Genomic DNA, 22,837 nt, shown 5'->3' with positions numbered 1-22,837 from the left:
TTTTCTGCACGCAGATTGCACGATTCAGGCTGTATATCTGACTGCTGATGCTGTAAAACTGTCCATAGTCGATAACAACGCAGCCTGTGTAGGGACTTCAGTGCGTATGAGAAGGAAACAATCTCTGCAGGTGGTTCATTAGTCGTGATGACAGCAGCAGTATCTCTGTCCTCATCAGACTCTTGGTTGGCTGCAGTGTCCTTTATGATTGTACAGTTATCGTAATTAGTGCTGTCAGATGATGTGGGCACATCGTTGTCAACGGCAACATACAGCTCAAACTCTTGTGGTGAGAGTCCCACTGGGAGTTCAATGGACAAAGTGTCAGCTTCTGTTGTCTCATCAGATGCGTGAATGAAGCTCACCTGTCGTTAGCAATTAGAAATCATTGATGATGAGACTCGAATCCACGCTTTCCATACAATGTGAAGAGAGTCAAGCACTGTCATTTTTCTCGCGAGCTCAGCAACTCGAGGACTGGATTCCGTGCTTGCATCAATCACTGCCATCACATATCTTAGGACAAGCGATCTGTAATGACATTTGAAGTTTGCGATTATCCCTTGGTCCATTGGTTGGATCAAGAGGTTGTATTTGGCCGAAGAAACGTAAGTTTGATGTTGGTTAGTCTTACGTCATTGCTGTGTGCTGCACAGTTATCTCACGGCATTACAATGTACCTTTTCATTAGATTGTCAAGCTTCTGCAACCATTCAATCCACAGTGTAGCCATCATCCATGCGATTATGTGGCTTTCATATTCAACACCAAAGATTTTGATTCTTCCCAATCACCAGTGGCTCGAGCTTTTCACTACCGTCCATATTGCAACTGAGCAGCAATGTCAATCGTTCCTTTAGCACCTTAAAGCCAACAGTTTCACTGCATTTGAAAGCCAATTTTCCATCAGGGATGGCACGCCAGTCTCATAGGCGTTGAAAACATTGCATGGATCAGATCCACCAATGACTGATGGCAACACTTTCATAACCTATCTTTCTGCAGCAAACTCATCCGCGTCTTGTTTTTCGCTATGCTGCTTCTTAAATTTTATGATGTTACAAACTTTCCACCTCTCTAACCATCCATTTGTTGCTCTGAAGTCTTCTACACTCAATTCTTTGGATAGCAGTGCTGCTTTCTCCATCAGCAGAGGCCCACTGATTGGCAGTTGTCAACTTCTAGCTTCAGCAAACAATTGCAGCATTGCCTATTCAACGTCTCCAGCCTTCCCAATTCTTTTCCGTTTTCTGATAGGATTGCTGTTGTTTTGCCAGTCTTTCAATATGGCTTGCTTTTTTTGTAAATCCGAGAAATCTGGCTACGATGAACACTGTAATGTTTTGCAATAGAGATCTGACTCTCTCGTTGGTCAAGTCCCTTTAAGACATCGACACGTTCAGCCAAAGACAATGATTTTTGTCCATGCGACGCCGTGGTGCAATTCCAAAAGTTTTAACAGCTGGAAAGGCCTAGATTGCTGTTCCGAAACATGTGGCTCATCCACGTGATAACGTGATTGCTTTTAACTGGAGTGAACGTAACGTGAACAAATAGAAGTGGGACCTATAACATCAGTACGCATAAGCGGATTGTGTGCTTATCAGAATTGCAATTATCCGGAGTTTACATCATTAACTTTAATGTAAAAAAAAAAAAAAACAGGACCATGGTGATAGGCTGCAGATAACCGAAGCTTGCGCTTAACCGATGTTCTCTTAGGTGGAGTCGACTGTACTTACCAACTTTTCATTTTCCTTTCACATGCTCTAGCTCTCCCTTTTCCCATCTCACACATTCCCCAGCCTCCTATTCTCTTCTGTTTTTCACCTATACTGTATACTCATTACCTCATTTCTACCTCTGTACTTACTATCCCACTACGCTGTCATTCATCTCCTTGCTACACCCACGATTCCACATTTTCCAGTGTATCCCCTCCCCTGATGCATGTATCCCAGCATCTCCTGTCCTTCTCCCCCGTGTGGTCTGACATCTTGTAATTTTTCCTCCACCATCTTCCTGTCCCATCAAGCTTCCCTACTATTCCTCCCCCCTAGTCCATCATCTCACCTCCTTCCCCTCATGGGGAACATTGCCTCTCCCCTCATGGGGAACATTGCTTCCCCTCATGGGGAACATTGCCTCTCCCCTCATGGGGAACATTGCTTCCCCTCATGGGGAACATTGCCTCTCCCCTCTCTTTCTTGATGTTCTTCCCTCCTTTTGCCCCATGATCCAACATCTCTCCCACCCGCCCACCCCATCCAACATTTCTCCTTCTCTTCCTTCTCATCCCCTGCTCCAACATATTTCTTATTCTTCCCAACTGCACAACCAGCATCTTCCTTCCCAGTGCCTGCCTGCCTCCCCTGAATCCAACATTTCTGCCTTTGTCTTCCCTTGCCAGGGATGTAGCTATGGCAGGGATTTGGGGTCCTGCCCTCCCAATTCTTGGCTCAGGCTTCCCCCAGTGCCAGTCCATATACTGTCCAGCATTCTCCACACTCCTCATACTATGCAGTCCAGTTTCTTTCTCTCTTTTTGCATTCCTTCCTTTCCATGTTCCATTGGCTTTCACTTTCACCTCCCTGCCCCCATGCTGCCACTGCAGCTTTCCAGCATCAGCTCTTTCAAGGCAGCCACACCTCTTGATGCCCTAGAACAGGGGTGCCCACACTTTTTTGTCTTGCAAGCTACTATTAAAATGACCAAGTCAAAATGGTCTACCAACAATAAAATTTTTAAAACACAAAGCACACTGTACGCAGAGAAAATGTTAATTATCATTTGTATTCAGGGTTTTTATCAGAGGTCAAGACAGATGACTTTAAAATATGCAATGTCACCTCAGTAACAACTATACAAAAATAGACAAATATACCCCCTCCCCTTTAAACCGTGATAGCAGTTTTTAGTGCAGAAAGCTGCGCTGAATGCCCCGCGCTGCTCTCGATGCTCATGGACTCCCTACGTTAAAAACCGCTATTGCGGTTTAGTAACAGGGAGGCCATAGTGCAAAAAATACACAGCAGATATAAATTCTCAAAATGGATACATTTTGATCACTAAATTGAAAAAATCATTTTTCCTATCTTTTTGTCTGGTGATTTCATGAGCCTCTGGTTGCATTTTCTTCTTCTGACTGTGCATCCAATATTTCTTTCTTTCTGCCCTTCTTTCTCTCTCCCCCTGCCCCCCCTATTTCTTTCTGCCTTACTTTCTCTCTCCCCCTGACCCCCCTCTTTATTTCTGCCTTTCTTTCTCTCTCCCCCTGAGCCCCCCCCTCCAAGCCATCATGCCAATTTCTCCACTTCCCCAATTCTTTCCCTACCCCCAAGCCACCAATGCGATTTCTCCCTGCTGTTTCCCCGAGACAGGCCTGGCACGTACAAACGCTGGGCCCACAAAGACTTCACTCCGACGTCAAGTCTAACGTCGGGGAGGAAGTTCCAGGCCAGCCAGGCAACAATTGGCTGGCCCAGAACTTCCTCTCTGACGTCCAAATTGACGTCGGAGGTGAAGTTTTGTAAGTCCGGCGCTTGTACGCACTAGGCCTGTCTTGAGGAAGCAGCAGAGAGAAAAAGATTGCAAAGGCAACGCAATCGACTCGCGTTGCCTTTGCGATCTACTGGTCGATCGTGATCGACCATTTGGGCACTCCTGCCCTAAAAGTTTTCTCGTTGCAGAGCTGTGCAAAGAGAAAGCTTCAGGGTATGCAAGAGGCAAATCTGTCTTGAAAGAGCTGGTGCTGTAGAACTGCAGTGGCAGTGAGATTAGAGTCAGATGGGGAAGAAAAGGCTAAAAGAGAGGCTTGGATTGCTCAGAGTACCACCTGTGCACCCGAATTGTCACACTAGCTTTTTTTTTTTTTTTTTTTAAACAGTAGTTTTGTTTTGGTAAAACCTCCAAAGTGGCTTACAATCTAAAAATTTAAGGGGGAGAGACAGGATACATGATTATAACAATGACAGAGAAGTGAGGCCTGGGGGTAGAAGTTTGGACTTGAACTTGTCATGGATTGGATGAAGAAGCTCTTTTCTTGATTTAAAGACTGTTAGTTCATTAAAAAAAAGGGTTTGTTTGTTTTTTTCCTTTATGTTTTCGCTTTATTTCTACATATTACCTTGAAGAGTGGACTAGCCCAGCCACCACACATTTTCTCTCAAGATTGTTTTTAAAATTTAAAATGTGAATTTGCACTGCTGAGACTAAGGCCATACAAAGGAAAAAAAAATAGTTCCTGTCTATATGGCTCCATAGCTCCAAGTACTAAAGTTTAAGGGTCTTGATTTTGCTAAATTATCCATATAAATATGTGGTCAAACATTCAGTATGAAGTATATCTTTTATGGTCTCATCCAATTTACTACATTCTCCAAGATTAAATGTGGTGATGCTACCCTCAGAACTTGCATATGACGCAGCTCAGCGAAACGGAGGTTTCCCCGTCAGGAAAGAGTGGCTGCGGGGCCAGGCAGGCTTGCACTTTTTGGATGCATGAAAGACAGCCTGGACACCGTCTGCAGCTAAATGTTTGTTTGTTTTTAAATGCTTACCATTGACTGTGTTTGAGACTCATATATGTGCTGCTTCCTTTACTCACATTTTTTTGAAGTTTTGTAATTTGGCATGCTAGAGTTTTTTTGAGGTGGTTCCTACGAGGGCTACTATAGTGTTTCTCCTACCTAGTTCCACCCCATTCCGCTTTTGTCACACCCCATTTTGCCCCCCAGCCCCATCCCCAGACGGCATCCACGCATGCACGGATGTGACACAATGACATCACACACACGTGTGCACGTTGCTTCTGTGTATGCACGGATGCTCTTCCCGACATGATTTTGATGGGAAGCTTTTCAAAACCCAGACAAACTGCTGGGTTTTAAAAAGCTGTCCGAACCCCTGGACATGTCCTCGAAAAGGAGGGCATGTTCATGGAAATCCGGATCTCTGGTAACCCTAGCATGCATGGAAGTTTGGGCTTAAAGAGAAATCTGCCTGTTTCACAGCACCCACCAAAAGAGGATCTCTACATTCATTCCTTCTAGCCCTTGGAACTACCAAATCTCATATTGAAGGACCAACTACATCAGTGGTCTCAAACTCAAACCTTTTGCAGGGCCACATTTTGAATATGTAGGTACTTGGAGGGCCTCAAAAAAAAATAGTTAATGTCTTATTAAAGAAATGACAATTTTGCATGAGGTAAAAACTCTTTATAGTTTATAAATCTTTCCTTTTGGCTAAGTCTTAATAATAATATTGTAATTTATAGCTAAAGAGACAAATGATCAAGAAATTGTTTTATTATACTTTTGTGATTATAAACATACCGAGAGCCTCAAAATAGTACCTGGCGGGCTGCATGCGGCCCCCGGGCCGCATGTTTGAGACCACTGAACTACATATAGATTACAAAAAGGAACAGAATCCAGGAAGGATCCCTGTGGCATTCCTCTGTTATCCTTTTTTCCTCAGACTGAATGCCATGTACCATCACTCTCTGTTGCTTATCAGTCAACCATTTTTTTAAATCAAATTTACTGTCTCAGGATGTATCAACAGGCTGTTTCATTTGTTAATAAGCATTCCATGTGCAAAGGCGTCACAGGCCTTATTAAAATCTAATTATATCACACACAGTGTTCCTGTTTGTTCTAATTTCCTGGTCACCTAGTCAAAAATTCAGACCATGCTGCCTTAAATCTTGTAATCTGTTGGATTCAAGATACGCCACTGCCTTTTTTTTAAATTCTTTATTAATTTTCAAATTTACAATAAGTGTAACAATATATCCAAACAAATTAACAATAAATATAACACTTAATAATCATCAATGGTACAAATAATATGCTCTTATCTCCCACCCTTCCCACCCTTTCTTATCATATAATCAATGGAGGTACTTGAGAGAGTTCAAAGAAGAGCAACTAAGCTAATAAAGGGTATGGAGGACCTCTCATATACTGACAGACTGAAAAGGCTAGGGCTTTTCTCCCTGGAAAAGCGGAGACTTAGAGGAGACATGATAGAAACCTTCAAGATCATGAAGGGCATAGAAAAAATAGACAGGGACAGATTTTTCAAATTAAGGGGGATCAACAAGTACAAGGGGGCACTCAGAGAAATTGAAAGGGGAGAGGTTTAGAACAAACGCCAGGAAGTTCTTTTTCACACAGAGGGTGGTGGATACATGGAACGCGCTACCGGAGGATGTGATAAACAGGAGCACGCTACAGGGGTTCAAAGAAGCTTTGGATAGGTACTTGGAAGACAAAGGGATTGAGGGGTACAGATAAGAGTAGAGGTAGATTATAGGGATGGGATTAGAGGTAAGTTATAAAAATAATCAGGGATCACTGTTCAGGCACTAGGCCTGATGGGCCGCCGCGGGAGCGGACCGCTGAGCAAGATGGACCTCTGGTCTGACTCAGCGGGGGCAACTTCTTATGTTCTTATGTTCTTATACAATATGTAACAAAAAATTTACCTTCCCCTCCCCCCTCACAATCAAACTTGTAAATTTAAGGGAAAAATAAATAAAATAAAATGTCATCTAATCGGTACAATACTTTGTAAATGGCTCCCACACATCCTGAAATTTCCACTGCCTTTTAATTTTAAAGTACCGTAATTTCATTGATTTTTATACAGTGTCATAAAGGTTAATAAGAACAAAAACCCACAAATATATGCTGATATATTTGTAAAGGACTAATTTAATAAATTTTGAGGGGAAACTTATAACAGGAAACTTACAAAATGCAAAGTGTGTCTATTTTATGATTGTATGACGATCTTTAGAAAATAAGCACCCAGAACATGCACGAATGCAAATGAATAAATTTACACCTTTTCTGAGGCAGGGGATAAATATGCTGATGAGGAAAAAGCAGAACAGTATTAACAAATGTATTTATTTTTGATGTTGACTGAGAAAGGCCCAGAAGCAGGACCACAGAAGACAAACACATTTCCACTGTTATTTGAGGTAGAAATTGTGCAGTTTTTCAGAATGCTGTATTTCTGAGGAGCTAGCTAAACTAAAAGCAGACTGAGCAATGAGGCTAAATCTAGAGAGTTTGACTATATTACCCCCTCTTGCCCATTGGCTTCCAATTTCACATAGAATAACCAATAAAATAACATTATTAGCATTCAGGGTCCAAATCGCGAAAGCCCCAAGTTTCATGGATAAAATATTAATTCCCCATACACCAGTTAAATCACTTAAAGCTAGATTCACTAACCTTCGATCTGTGTCCAATCCGTGGGCAATTGGAGGCAGGCCGACGAATTCACTAAAGGCCAGCATGCAAATGGGGGCAATCGGAGGAACGCCCCCCACCGACCACACGGATCACTAGTGAGCGATCCTGGAGCATGCGCAGACCATTTTCTTTGTCTGTAGTGTAGATGGTCTGCGCATGCTTACAGAGTTGCGAGCTGCTTTTTTTTTCTGTTGGAAATCAGAATATACGTGTTAAGGGGTCTGCTTATTCTGGAGCTACTTTTTGCATGTAAAATATAGGTAGTTTAGAAAATATATGTAGTGACAGCTATTCCAAAATGCACACAGCACTGCACATCGGGAAGGGGGTGAGGGGTGGGGGGGGGGAGGGGGGAAGCGCCCGAAAAGATAACATGAAAAAAAAACAAAAAAGATTAAACAGTGATGAGAGAGAAGCTCCTTGGAGGATTCCCATAGACAATCATGGAGTAAACCACACACCCCATTTGCAAATCCTTGCACATGCTATGGGAGGAAATGCTGTAATAAATACTGTTGAGCTCACAGGAGCAGGTGTGTCAAAGGCTTTTGTTTCATCTGTCACTAGTTGGGTACAGGACAAGCCCAGATCATCAAAAGCTGCTTTTTTTCCAATTTTTATACTTTTTTAATACTTCGCGAGCCCGTGGTTTTAACCCGCTTTAAATCCTCGTACTGTGGAGGGAAGGGCAGGAGAGTCAGGGCGGCGAGTCGGGGCAGAGAGCAGGGCTGCAAGAGGAGAGTCGGGGCTGAAAGGCAGGAGAAGTCGGCAGAGAGCAGGAAAGGTCGTGAGTGACTGGTCCCTACCAGTCGCTTCTTTTTGGATCAGCCCGTTGGTGTTCCTGGAAAAGTTTAGTGAATTGTATCGCTTCCTACTTTGCATGCAGTTTACCCTCATTTGCATGCGTGGATCGGAATCAGATCAGCCATGAGGTTAGTGAATCGGGTCGGGGTCACAAACCGATCTGTTTGCTTAGTGAATCTAGTCCTTAGATCCACCACTCAAAATATATTGTTTGTTCCTTCCCTAAAGATCAACACACAACACCCCACCATATTTTCAGTAACAGCACACATGATCTGGAATTTTTTACCTGCCCACTTAAGGGATCAAAAAATGTCTACCAGTTCAAAGGCTCACTAAAGAATTTTCTATTCAAAGACACCTTTGAACTGTAAATTTTCCAGCCCTCTTACGCTTAAAATCCAGACCATGGCCGAGGCTCACTCTAACCACGATGAACTTCAGTTTGACCCCTTCCCTATTGTTTTAGCCCTTTTATGTTCTCTTTTCTCAAATCATTGTAGTTCAAACACCTTACCCAACATATTCAGTATGTCCACCTTTGTCTCCGTCAGAATATACTACGTCTTTTTTTAGAGGATTTTATGTCTTTCCCTCATTTTGTTGTACATTGCCTAGAAGCCATGGTAGGCGATTAATCAAAATTTTAATAAACTTGAACATATCTAAAGATATTGAAGGAATTTTGAAAAGTTCTGGCGGATCTGTCTGACTGGCCTATTCAATGCTTCTTTAGTGTTGGGAATAGTCTCAGGGATTGGAGACAGTTGGGAGGTGGGAATTATACAAATAGCACCCAAAATTAGGTTCCAAGAATATGGTAACATAGTAAATGATGGATAAAGACCTGCATAGTCCATCCAGTCTGCCCAACAGTCACATTTCTTGTGTGATGGGACAATCGCACGCCAGACACCAGCGCGCCTACAATCGAGCGCTGACAATTTGGCGCAAGACACGTGGGAAAACTTAGTTTTAAAGAGCTCCGACAGGGGTGTGAGGGGAACCCCCCCCAATTTACTGCATACTGTTCGCGCTGCCATTGGGGGTGTGGGGGGGGTGCAACCCCCCACATTATAGAGAAAACGGAACTTTTCCCGAAAAAAATTGGAAAAAGTTCCGTTTCTCTATAATGGAGGGTTCCAACCCCCCAAGCCCCCCCAACAGCAACGCGAACACTATGCAGTAAAGTGGGGGGGATTTCCCCCACTCACACCCCGCTTCAGAGCTCTTTAAAACTAAGTTTTCCTGCAGCGCGCTGGTGTCTTGCGCTGAATTGTCTGCCCTCCATTGTCAGCATGCAGGTGTCTAGCGCGTGACTGACTATGAACCCATTTCTTGCCAAGGCAATGTTGAAGCTACAGTCCAGTATATTAGTATATTTTACTTGCTAAGTTTCACTATGAGTTGTCTTCCCCTCCCCCTGACACATGCATGACCTGGACCCAGACAAAACTTGTTCCTGATCCATCCTTGTCATTTTCAGGGCCCAGTTCATAAAAAAGTCTGCCCTGCGCCCTCTTCCCCGCCCCTACCTGCTGCGCGAATGTGCACCCCCTCCCCCATACCTTTTTATCTTCGGCATGAGCAGCACCTTTGTGGCTGTTCACGCTAAAGATAAAAATGCACGGGGGAAGGAAAGGGGGGGGTGCGTGTGCAGCAGGGACGGACAGATAACAGGAGAGGTACCAGCGCCTCAAGGAAGACTGCACCCGAGGAGGACTGCCTCTCCGCACCTCCCTTACTATGCCACTACCTGCACTGGATCTACTTCTCCAGCTACCAAGGCGCAGTTCAAACTTACTCCAGCCCCTCCTGATCTCTCTTCCCATATGGGACACAGATCATAAGAAATCTGTCCAGCATGGGCTAAGAAAGTATTCTGCAAAAGGAGTGTGTCCTTTATAGAATACTAGTTTAACCGAAATTTTATACAGGACACACTGCAATTAGGCGCGGTAGGTGCTCTACCACTGCCTAACCGACCAATAAGGGGGCACATTTCTTCAAAAAAATTGAAGGTATCATTCTAAGGCGCCAGTCTCTCACCTATGGAAGCACATAGAGACGTTTTTGCATACCTAAGGTCGGTGGTGGTGTGGTTTGCTCTGGAAGTGGCCTTAGGCATCTGTAGGCAAACCTATGTGCCTCCGTAGGCATGAGACTGGTGCCTTAAATGTCAGCCTTTAAAACAGCTGCAATTCTATAAACGGCGCCGGTGAGTGATTGACTTGCGATCAGCGGCCGTTTCTTAGGTGGCCACCAATACCGGCACCATCTTTAGAATCTGGGACTTAGTGTCAATCTCGTGCCTTGCTTTGAGCCCCACTTATATAATGTGTATGTCTACTGAAAGCTGGTATGCAACTAATGGCAGTTGGGTGCATCAGTGAACCTATTCTATAACATTTCACCTAACTTCTTCTTTCTTAGGTGCCATCGACTCATGCTCGAATCCTAGTGACTTGATGAATTATAGATCTAAAAAAAAAAACAATTGGTTTTGTGCTTGTCCAGTAAGGTCCTCCAACATCATCCCCATGGTTGTTTACAATGTGTCCAACCATCTGATTACAGGTCGCCTTCTCACCTGGTTCCATTCAATATTTCCAAACATATCCTTCTCCGGTGATCTTTCTCTTCTGACAGTGTGACCAAAATAAGACAGTCCTGCCCCTGGAAAATGGCTGCTGTGATCTCTCTTGATAGCTTGCGGTACTTCATGTAGTACCATGAGCTGCCTGTCTTGACCTCTCAATACCCTGAATGATAGTCAAGCAGTTTAACTCTTTGGGTTTGTAGCCTAAATATTACCAGTTTGTGCTTCCTCAGAGTCCATACACTCAACTGGCACCTCCTATATGTAGGGAAAGCCAGGAATGGTTTCTCTCACAAGCTGAATTCCTACTTACAGACTCAAGTTTGGAGGCTAGCAAACCAAAAGTGTAGAAACAGATTGGGGAGGAAAGCTCTCTCTACAGCAGTGATCTCAAACTCGCGGCCCGTCAGGTACTATTTTGAGGCCCTTAGTATGTTTATCATAATCACAAAAGTAAAATAAAACAGTTTCTTGATCATATGTCTCTTTAGCTATAAATTGCAATATTATTAAGACTTAGCCAAAAGGAAAGATTTATAAACTATAAAGAATTTTACCTCAATTCAAAATTGTCATTTTTACCTCATTCAAAATTATCATTTTTTTAGTAAGACATTAACTATTTTTTCTGAGGCCCTCCAAGCACCTACAAATCCAAAATGTGGCCCCCGCAAAGCGTTTGAGTTTGAGACCACTGCTCCACAGCATGTGTGGCTATGATGGAGTCAGTTATCTTCACAGAGCTGACGAAGAAGACAGGTTCTAGCACAAGCGGAAACCAATACCTCTGGGAGCTGCTAAACATTCTGGGAGTTTGAGTCCACAGAACACACACTGTTTACGCATCTTAGAACAAACAAACAATCTGTACAGTATACTTGTTTTATACAAGAAACTAAGAAACTGCACACATGAAATGGGGGCAGAACACTGCCAGTCGCAGAACCACATTTATCTGCAGATGTGTAGACATGCACATCTGCAAAAAAGTAGGCTCCATTAGTTATGAGTGAAACTTCTTGTCTCTATGTTCCTGCCTTTTAGACATGAGTCTTGTACTTCAGATTTAGTTAAGAACAGATTTAGTTAAGAATAGCCTTACTGGGTCAGACCAATGGTCCATCAAGCCCAGTAGCCTGTTCTCACGGTGGCCAATCCAGGTCACTAGTACCTGGCCAAAACCCAAGGTGTAGCAATATTCCATGCTACCAATATAGGGCAAGTAGTGGCTTCCCCCATGTCTTTCTCAATAACGGACTATGAACTTTTCCTCCAGGAACTTGTCCAAATCTTTCTTAAAACCAGCTACTCTATCCGCTCTTACCACATCCTCAGGCAACACATTGAAGAGCTTAACTATTCTCTGAGAGAAAAAAAATTTCCTCCTATTGGTTTTAAAAGTATTTCCTTGTAACTTCATCGAGTGTCCCCCTAGTCTTTGTAATTGTTGACAGAGTGAAAAATCAATCAATCCACTTGTACCCGTTCTACTGCACTCAAGATTTTGTAGACTTCAATCATATCTCCCCTCAGCCGTCTCTTATCCAAGCTGAAGAGCCTTAACCGCTTTAATCTTTCCTCATACTAGAGGAGTTCCATCCCCTTTACCATCTTGGTTGCTCTTCTTTGAACCTTTTCTAGCGCCATTATATCTTTCTTGAGATAAGGAGACCAGAATTGTACGCAATACTCCAAATGAAGTCACACCATGGAGCGATACAGGGGCATTATGACATTCTTAGTCTTGTTAACCATCCCTTTTCCTAGCATCCTGTTTGCTTTTTTGGCCACCACCGTACATTGGGCAGAAGGTTTCATCGTATTGTCTATAATGACACCCAGATCCTTTACTTGGGCACTAACCCCCAAATGCCACATAGCAAAGCTCTGGGCATCGGAGCTTTTACCGCACCAACCCATGCTGTTGAGCATTGTAAAAAAAAAAAAAAAAAGAAGGGGGGGGTTAATTAGTTAACATTTCAAATCTCATTTGGCTACTCTGAGACAATCGGGTCCAGTTTTTCCAAAGAAGTTTTCATCTACAGTTGTTTTCCAAGCTGGTCACAGTATTTTAAATGTTTTGCAATCTGAAAAAATAATGAACCCCATGAATTTGTATTAACAATCCTGAGAGGTTCTTTTCTACTTCTATCTGCAGAGCATAGCTATATTATACATTGTATTCACAGAAAATTGTTCACTTCAACTATGACTTTCAGTACTGATCTTTCTTTGACCTCTTAGACAGACACAGAGAACAGTGTAATTGCCATCATTCCAAATCTTAAACCATCTGCCCCCTGTTGAAATAAAATGATTCCAGTTTTCAGCTATGTACCAGAGATGCTTTTAGGTGAAATCTGAAAAACATTTTCAAAAAACATTTTCTCTAACCCTGATTTTTGTTCTTTCTAGGCAATATCACTAGAACCATTGCATCCTTTTACAAGGTCTTTGCTGCCTCCAACTCACATAAACCACAGAGAGATATACCTATCGATAGATTAAAAAAATGCAAGACTTGGTTTGCTTTTTTTTTTTTTTTTTTTTGCTTCCTGCTGAGAGACATCGGTGCTTACAGGCAACTAAAGAACTCTCTCCTTTACTTACATGTAGCACGGGTTTTAGCAGCGGCAACTGCTCCGACGCTCATAGAAATCCTATGAGTGTTGGAGCAGTTACCGCAGCTGCTGGGGCTAAAACCCACACTACGTGTTAGTAAAGGGGGGGGGGGGGGAATTGACTTAAAGAAGATGTTTTAGAAAAAAAAAAAGTACGGTAAGTTAGTCATAATAAACCTACATAGATCAATTTTCAAATCGACATATAGGCCATTTTGCTATAAGAGTAATGTACCCAATTTGCAAGGACAATTTAATTGAACAGTAAGCTAATTTGAGTCAATAATTGGTGTTTTAAGAAGTAATTATCAGTGCTAATTAGAAGTTACATGTATAAGTTCCAACACCTATCTGACATTTAGAAAACTATTAAAAACATGCTTGTTTGTTAAATTTTTTTAACTAATGGATTGTCATTCACTGTGAATGTCCGGTATCTTTACTCTGTAAACTGCACAGAACTGAGAAGTAGCTGCAGTATACAAGCATATTGTTATGTTATGTAAATTTAGGGGTGGGATCCATGCCTAAATTTTATGCACAAGTCAAAAAAAGGAGCGCGGAAATATGCAGGTCATGGAAGGATCGGGGACGTTCCTTTAAATTACGCATGTAATTTTAGAATATGGGCCTCCACACCTAACTTTAGGCGTGGTCATTTGTACCACGTTTTCATGGGTGCAAATGGCCATGCCTTAAGTTAGGCACTGTTCCCGGGTGTGATCACTGTTCTATAAACCATGCCTAACTTTAAGCATGGCTTATAGAATAGCTCTTTTTTGGTGCTGATTTTTTTCTGGTGTCATTTATAGAATCTAGGACTAGATTGATGAACCTGCCTGATCAGGACCGATCCGTGTCCGATCCGGACAGGTCCGATGGATTCTTCAACCTCCAATATGCAGATGGGGGCGATCGGAGGAATGCCCCCATCTGCCGGCACTGGTCTGCGCATGCCCGTCCGAACCACAATTTTTTTTATTTTTTAGACCTGCGAGCCCGTGGTTTTAACCTGCTTTAAACCCGCAGGTTCAAACCACGGGCTTGCAGTGCGGGGAAGGGCAGGAGAGATTCGGGGTGGCAGGTAGGATAGATCCGGGGACAAGAAGGGCGGCGATTCAGGGCAAAGCAGGCAGGAGAGATTGGGGAAGAACATCAGGGCAGCAGGCAGGAGAGATTCGGGGCAGCAGAGAGCAGGGCATGCAGAAAGCAGGGCAGAGAGCAGGGCTTCAATGGAGCTGGAGAGTCGGAAAGACGTTTGCAACTGGTCCCCAGCAGTCGCTTCTTGGGTTGATCGGCCAACCCAGTCAGTTTTAAAAAAATTTTGTTGGTGAATCGCGTCCCTGTCTACTTTGCATGCGTTTCCCCTCATTTGCATGCACGGATTGGAAGCTGATCGCAGGAGAGGTTAGTAAATCGGGCCAAAGGGAAATCTGGTCGCAAACCAATCGGTACACAATCGGTTTGCTTTGTGAATTTAGCCCTTAGTTCTAAGCAACTTACACACACCAATTACAGAATAGCTCCTAGCACTTACATATATCAAGTTTCAAGTTTTATTATGTTTAATATACCGACTATCAACATGTATCTGGCCGGTTTACAATGCTAATAAAAAAATAAAAATAAAAAAGGTAAAAGAATAATTATATATATATATGGGGAGGAGTGAACATTTTAAGGACAAAAACAAGAACTTACATGAATTTGAGGGTAATAAGGGGAAGGAAGGGTCAATAAATACATTATTAAAATGAAATCTAAAAGAAAGGGAGGAGGGAGAGGATATGACATCAGGAATAGAGTCGCTTCATAAAAGCGGTTGAGATGATTTTACTGGTTTTGGGAAAGGAAGTATTTAGAGATTGCATCTTGAAAAAGAAATGTTTTTAATTTGGTCTTGAATTTAACAAGAAGATTTTCATGACATAGTTGAGGTGGTATGGCGTTCCACAAGGTTGGAGCAACTATAGAAAAGTTTCAATTACTGGCGTCAAAGATGCACATAAGCGCTGGACTTCTGTAGCATATGAACACTGTTGGCACCTACATTTAGGCACAATCAGTACTATAAATTTCAGAAATAGGTCCTGCCCAGTTATGTATCAATCCAAATGCAAAAATGTAATGGCCACAAGCCAGTCATTCATCCAACCTTTCATAGTAATAGAATCTTTCCCCCAAGGTAATTTATTATATTTATTTAAAAATGTATAGTCTGAATAATCTATAATCTTAAACAGATTACAATAAAACATGCATAATATCAATATAACATAAGAAAAATCGATAACAGCAAAATAATAAATTTTGTATAATCAACATCCACTCGAAATATCCTTATTAGAATCTGAATTCTTTAGTTTCAACAGAGCACAACCTTGAAGGTATTTACTTGAAGTCCATTATCTCACTCAGTCTCTATCAGTATCGAATGCTCACTGGAATAACACAATCTTCATAACATTTATTTAAACAATTCTAAATTCTTCAAAGATCTCAAAGAAGGCAAGGCATTCCACATTTCCACATTTTTGGAACATCATCATAAAATATGGAATTTCTGTATTTTGCTATCATGGGCTTGAATGTGAGCAGTAAAACTAAGGGAGAATTCATCAACGATCACTAAACTATTTAGCATGTGCTAACCGATTAGCATGCAATAAAAACACTAAGGGCTAGATTCACTAAGCAAACCAATGGTGTACCGATCGGTTTGCGAGCCCTTTATGAGCAGATTTCCCTCCTGCACTATTCACTAATGCCTGTAGTGATCCGATCCGATCGTCCCATGCAAATTAGTAAAACCCCATGCAAAATAGCCAAGCGATTGATTCACTAACAATTGCTTGGCTATTTTGAATCTGGTTTTACTACTGACAAACCCGACTGCTGCAGACCTGTCGGTAACAGTTGCCGTCAGGTCTGCAGGTTTTTGACAGGCCTGCTTGCCTTTTTTATTCATTTTTTTTCATGGCACAGATATTCTGCGTGTATTACACACACAAAATATCTGCCCCATTAAAAAAAGTACCCCCACATGTAAACGCACCCCTCAAGCACAGCTGCCCCCCACCTCCGACCTGCACGGCCCTCGTCCTCCATCCCTCCCTCCCCGCGACCGGCATTGCCCTAGTCCCCCTCCCGGCAAGGCCCACCCACCCCCGGCACCAAAAAGTTGGGAGCAGGAGGAGTGCCCAGTCCCTCCTGCTCCTGCTGCCAAGAAGATCCATCTTTGGGAGCAGGAGGGGTGCCCGGACCCTCCTGCTCCTATGATGATCTTTGGGAGTAATACAGTCTTCCTGCTCCTGCTCCCCGGTGCCACCGCTGCGCAATAATGGCCTTAGGCCTTGCTCCGGTGCATCATCTGATGCACGGGGAGGGGCCTAAGGCACTGAATGGCTGAGGCGCCTCGGGCTCCTCCCTGGGAGGAGCCTGGGAAGAGCTCAAGATGCCTCATCCAATCAGTGCAGGAGGGATGCCGCCCCCCCCAGATCCCCCTCCCCATTAACGATCCCCTCCCCACCCTCCCTCTCCGTACCTTTAATGGATCAGGAGGGGCCAATCCGGGACTTTCTTAGGTACTCACTAAGGAAGTCTCAGATTGGCTGAGACACTTCAGGCCCCTCCCAAGTGAGGAGCCCGAGACGCCTGAGCCAATCATGGCCTTAGGGCCCATGCATCACATGATGCATAGGGGTGGGACCTAAGGCCTCAGACTCATTGCAGGAAGCATTGGAGCAGGATGGATTGAGCACCCCTCCTGCTCCGTTAAAGTTACTGGGAGGGGTGGGGTGGGGAGGGGACCAGGAATGAGGAGGGGTGCGTCCAGGGGATGGCAGGAGGGAGTTGGCATCCCTCCTGCCATTTGTTTTTGGATGGGTGGGGAGGCATTGGAGCAGGAAGGATTGAGCTCCCTTCCTGCTCCATTAAAGGTACGGGTGGGCAGGGGGGACTGGAGGCGGGGCATCCCTTGGGTTGCAGGAAGGAGTTGGCCTCCTTCCTGGCATTGGGGTTTTTTGGGGGGTGAGAGTCAGGGAGTTGGGACAGGGCACTTGTCAGGAGAGGGAGGGGATTAAATTTTTTTTAAAAATCAGGCTATTTTGCATGTGTAAAACACGCAAAATATCTGCACGATTAAAAAAAAAAATTAAAAAGCTGGCAGAAGCCCTGACAGCCGTGACAGGAGGCTGCTTCTTCTGTCACTACTGTCAGGGCTTTAGCGATCTGTTTAGTCGGTTGGGTGCGTGTTAAAGATCGTCCCCATTCCCATGCAGACCTTTTGTGAATTCGTTGGCCTGCATGCAATCAGGCATGGATCGGACACGAATCGGAGGTTTGTGAATCTAGCCCTAAGACATCCTATAGACATCTTTGTATTAACGCATCCTAATCGCTAAATCGCTTAACACCTGTTGATGAATTCCCCCCAAGATGTTGAAATGTAATGGGGATAAGGAAGATCTTTGGAGTACACTGTAGGGAACCTCTTTCAGTGTAGAAATAAGCCCTATAAATCTCACATAAGAAAAAGATCCAGTCACCTCCATAGACATGAGACCCGGGGGGAAAAATTCATCAAGCAGCAATAGGGTTTTATGCACCTTAACTATTGTGAAAGGAATTAGCACATGTTAAACACTAGAAGCCCATAGGTATAAAATGGGCTTTAGAATTTAGTGCATGCTAATTTCCTTAATGTGCCTTAAACGTGCCTTAGATCCTAAGGCTGCTTGATGAATTCACCCCTAATGACCTACATCTTTCTAAGAGAAATGTGTGATCGATGAATTCTGTATCTACTATATTATCAATGAGCAGTAAGTCAACAGTTACCTTGGATACTTCTTTTGAAGAAAGCCTTGCAGCCCTCACAAGACCAGACACCATAGTGGTAGCCTGATGCATAGTCACTGCACACAGCACAGTATCGGGTCTCCTTTGAAGATTCCATTGACGGACTTCCCTTATTACTTGCAGTAGAAATCCTCTCTCTCCCACTGTGGCGCCTGGTGTCTGAACTTGGCCTAAAGAAAGATAAACATTAAAGATCATTCTATAGAAATAAAATTTAAAGGCTACTGTGTCCCCCCAAACTGCCACGCTAGTGATTCCCATGTGGCAAAGGCAACAAAACCCATTCAATTCCCATGGGTTTGGAAAATAGTGATTTGGACATTTTTGCATAAGGCCCTGATTGGCCAAGCAATGGCCAATCAGGGACTTCCTTAGGCTCAACCCTAAGGAAGTCCCAAGGGATGAGCCTGAGGCATCTGAGCTAATCACATGATGCACCGGGGTGGGGCCTAAGGACCAGTCGTGTCCAGGGGGGCTACAGAGCAGGAGGGACTGAGCACCCTCCTGCTCCCAACTTTTTGAGGTATGGGAGGGGGATGGGTATGGGGTCAGGGAGTGGGGGTCCGGGGTCAGTGGCAGAAGGGAGTGGGCATCCCACCTGCTGGGTTTTTTCAGGAGTTGTATTTGCCAGCAGGAGGGAGTCAGCATCCCGCCTGCTTTTTTTTTTTTTTTTTTTTGTGGGGAGCCTAGCCGATGGCAGGAGGGAGTGGGCATCCCTCCTGCCTTTTTCTTCAGGGGGGGAAGCCGCGGGGGCTTTTATTCATGTTTTAAAAAATTGGCCAGATATTTTGTGTGTAAAATACATGCAAAATATCAGTGGCATTAAAAAAAAAAAACAGGCAGACCTGTTGGTAACACAGTTACAGCAAAAAACAATGAATGAGACCAGTTGGTGCTCAATCCTATTTATTTGTAACAGACTCGACAAATAGGATTGAGCACCAACTGTAGTTTTTTGCTTCTCACCATTGTGAAGGCAGTTTCTCCTGTTTGTTTTCTTGGTAACACAGTTACTGACAGGTCTGCAGCACTTGGGTTTTACAATAGTAAAACCCAATGCAAAATAGCCAATTGTTAGAATCAATCGCTTGGCTATTTTGCAAGGGGTTTTACTAATTTGTATGGGCAGATCGGATCAGAGAGGAGATTGATCGGGCAGCAGTTTAGTGATTTGGGTCGGGGAACGATCGCAAAACCAGTTGCTCCGACGCCCATTCAGTTCTGATGGGTGTCGGAGCATTTACTGTGCTGGCCCACGCTGCTGGCTTTTGCAAAAGAGGGGGATAATTTCTAGGAGCAGAGGAGTAGTCTAGGAACAGGAACATTAGAGCAGTCGGCTGGGAACAGGCCCAGGTTCAAACCCCTCAGGAGCCTCAGAAAAGGCAATGGGATCACTCCTTTAGGGGTCTCATTGTGTGGTCAAAACTCTGACTTGAGGGCAGATCTAAGTCTAATACCATCATTTTTTTTTCAAATTTTTTATTCACTTTTAAACTATAGTTGTGCACAATAATTAATACAGTTACATAGAATATTACAATTAAAGCACCTTAAACTTACAAGAATTTATAACAAAAAATTATTTCCCCCTACCCTTCCACCTGTTAATCAATAAATAGATACCTACAAGAAATATCTAAACATCCCCCTTAAATCAATTCCAAAATGTACCCCCCTCCCTGGATATGTATGTTAAAAGGACATCTAAAGAGGTCAGTCCTTAAAGTATTTAGTTAATGGCTCCCAAACATCCATGAATTTCTTGTAACTTCCCTGCTGAATGGCCATGAACTGTTCCATTTCAAAAATATAGCAGAGGGATTCCCACCAAAATGTGTAATTTAGTCTATCCCAATTTTTCCAATTTTTAAAAATAAGCTGAATGGCTGGCAACCCCTGTCATTATAAAAAGAAGTTTATTATTTCTCACAGATTGACTCTTCGCTCTCATAAATGTACCAAATATAATGGTATCATATGATAATGCCACTGAATTCTCTAATAAATTATTTACTTAATCCCAAATAGATTTCCAAAATTTCAGTATCAAGGGACAATAGTATAATAAATGATCCAACGTCCCAGCTTCCAGATGACAGTGCCATCATCTATTAGACTTAGAACTATCTACTTTATGTAAACGAACTGAGGTCCAAAAAGCTCTATGTAATAAGAAAAACCATGTTTGTCTCATAGATGCAGACACCGTACATTTCATCCTCCAAGTCCAGATTCGTGGCCATTGAGACGCAGTAATCCGATGCTTTATCTCAATGCTCCAAATGTCACGAAGACCAGTCTTTGGTTTCTTATTCAAAAAATCCCAGGAAGTCTGCCTGAATACCATCATTTCTAAGTATTACTTATGTATTGTAGTACCTTGTTATCTGCACATTGATTTTGCTGTATAAAAATTTTAGTTTTTGATGGATAACTTATTTTCAATAGCTTGTTTGATCATTCTGTTATTCACTAGAGTTGGAGTGCTTTGCTTCAGTAAGTGCTATTATTCTATGAATATATGCACGTTATTGATGCCTAACTTACCCCCCCCACACACACACACACACATACACACCTTATACAAACTGACACTCACAGGGACTGTGCGAGTGTTGGGAACAGCGCAGAGCATTCAGCACGCCAGCCTGCACGAAAAACAGCTAATGTAGTTTGGTAAAAGGGAGGGTTACTCTCTCTTTTACTAAGCCATGGCAGAAGTTTCTACCGCGGCCTGGGGCGCAAAATGCTCCCATGCTGCTTTGACACTCATAGGAATTCTATGAGCATTAGAGCAGCGTCAGATGCATTTAGCACTTCAGGCTGCAGTAGAAACCTCTATCGTGGCTTAGTAAAAGTGGGGGTTAACCCTTTCAGGACCATAAGGATCGTAGGCCAATTTTTGTGGTTTTGACGACATTTTTATGGTAAAAAGGGCTTGCAGATGCCAAAAAATTGATTTTTTTTGTGAAATATCATTATTTTTATTTAAAAAATCACACTTCTGGCTTATGGACAGTGTGGCAAGTGAATCTTCTCGTCAATCTAGCAACGATGCAAATGAATTAATGTCGGAACCAGTTTGTTTACATAAAGGCAGTATCATATGGAATCCATACATATCAAATTTAGAACTGTAGACTATCCCAATCAAAATTTATAGGATTTTAAAGTTATGGGACAAATATGTCCCTTGGTCCTGAAAGGGTTAAGGCATACCTTATAGAAATGCCCTTCACATGTTTTAACTATGTTTATTTATTGTTATATTTGTTAAAATGGTTTTAGTATACACATTCCATTTTTTATATTTGGTATAATTGTTGATTTGTTATGCTTTGAATTTATTCCGCTGTGATATAATGCATGTTTTAAGATTTTAATTTGCTGTATTATGTTCGGATGGTTAGTGTAGGGGGCTGAGAATCTGGGGAACTGGGGTCGATTCCCTCCGCAACTTCTTGTGACCCTGGACAAGTCACTTAACCCTCTGTTGCCCTAGGTACATAACCTAGATTGTGAGGCCACTAAGGACAGAAAAAGTACCTATATAGATTGTACCCACAAAAAGGCAGTATATCAACTCCATAACCCTTTACCCTTTTACAATCTTTAAATCTTTATACCTCTAATGCAGTCAGTCCTCTGTGTCAAAATATGGCCATGTTGGATCTTTTATTTTTTACTGGATTTTAATACTTGTATTAAAGTTTTCTATTTGCATTTTGGGTTTGTTCTCTTATTCTAATTGGATATTTGTAGACCTTTGCCTCTCTTAGTTCGCTCAGGATGTCAGTCAACCACTAGATTTGATGTTGCTTATATAAAGCACGATATACAAAGAATGATGTCATGCTAAGGGCATATATGGTGTACAGAAACCTGGGAACCCACTGTATCATTTCCTTTACCATAATATTCCCAGCCTCGAAATGTCCTGTCCAAATTAGATTCTGAGCAGGGACCGTCTATTGTATGTTAAAATGTACAGCGTTGCGTATGCCTTTTAGCACTTTAGAAATAATAAATAGTAGTAGAAGTTCTTTAGTATGTAAAAGGTGTAATGCTGGATGTAATAACATTTTTACGAATACAGTGGAACAGTGAATATCAATCCATTATTATTCCATATGATCACTTATTATGTGGTAATAACATACCTCCCAAGATCATGAAATTAATGCAGTCAAGTCGGTAATAAGCGGTAGGCTGTACTGGAAATGACCAGTCAGTACTGAGAATGAACTTTCTTCTCTGGTCCAAGTGTGATGTAGGCTGCTTAATTCTTGAAAAAGTTTAAGTTTCAGTATATTTTAAATTTGAAATGGATGGAATTAAGTGAAAGTGCAGCTACACAGTTGAGGAAAAGTTGTCAGCTGTGGACAGAGTATGCAACAGGGTCGCAAACTAAAATCAAAGGACATCAAGCTACACTTTATCCACCTGATATTCAGTGCTATTTAACTGGCCAGGAATGGCTCCTAGCTGGTTAAATAACATTCAGCTGGCTAGCTACTAATATTCATCAGGAGATAGCTAGCTATCTCCCACTCAATGCCCCTCTAGTGACTAGCAGCTAGCCAGCTACATCTCATGACATAGCCAGCTAGCTAAACATGCTAGCTAAACATAGAAACTGGCTAAACATAGAAACATGATGGCAGATAATGGCCAAATGG

The 22,837-nt window shown here is 42.6% G+C and overlaps 1 protein-coding gene across 3 annotated transcripts in view; it reads right to left on the bottom strand.

Moving 5' to 3' along the window:
• The window catches only part of ESR1 (estrogen receptor 1), a 387,331-nt gene that overhangs the window by 310,238 nt on the left and 54,256 nt on the right, over positions 1 to 22,837 (bottom strand). For all 3 annotated transcript variants that reach the window (XM_033939699.1, XM_033939700.1, XM_033939702.1), the window contains exon 2: positions 18,138 to 18,328. In XM_033939699.1, the coding sequence (XP_033795590.1) occupies positions 18,138 to 18,328 (191 nt within the window). The remainder of the gene's footprint in view (positions 1 to 18,137; positions 18,329 to 22,837) is intronic.

The sequence above is a fragment of the Geotrypetes seraphini genome, chromosome 3 (assembly GCF_902459505.1).
Source record: "Geotrypetes seraphini chromosome 3, aGeoSer1.1, whole genome shotgun sequence".
In the NCBI taxonomy this organism is placed as follows: Eukaryota; Metazoa; Chordata; class Amphibia; order Gymnophiona; family Dermophiidae; genus Geotrypetes; species Geotrypetes seraphini.
The sequence above is the reverse complement of the archived record's forward strand: the minus strand, read 5'-3'. Positions and strand labels throughout refer to the sequence as shown.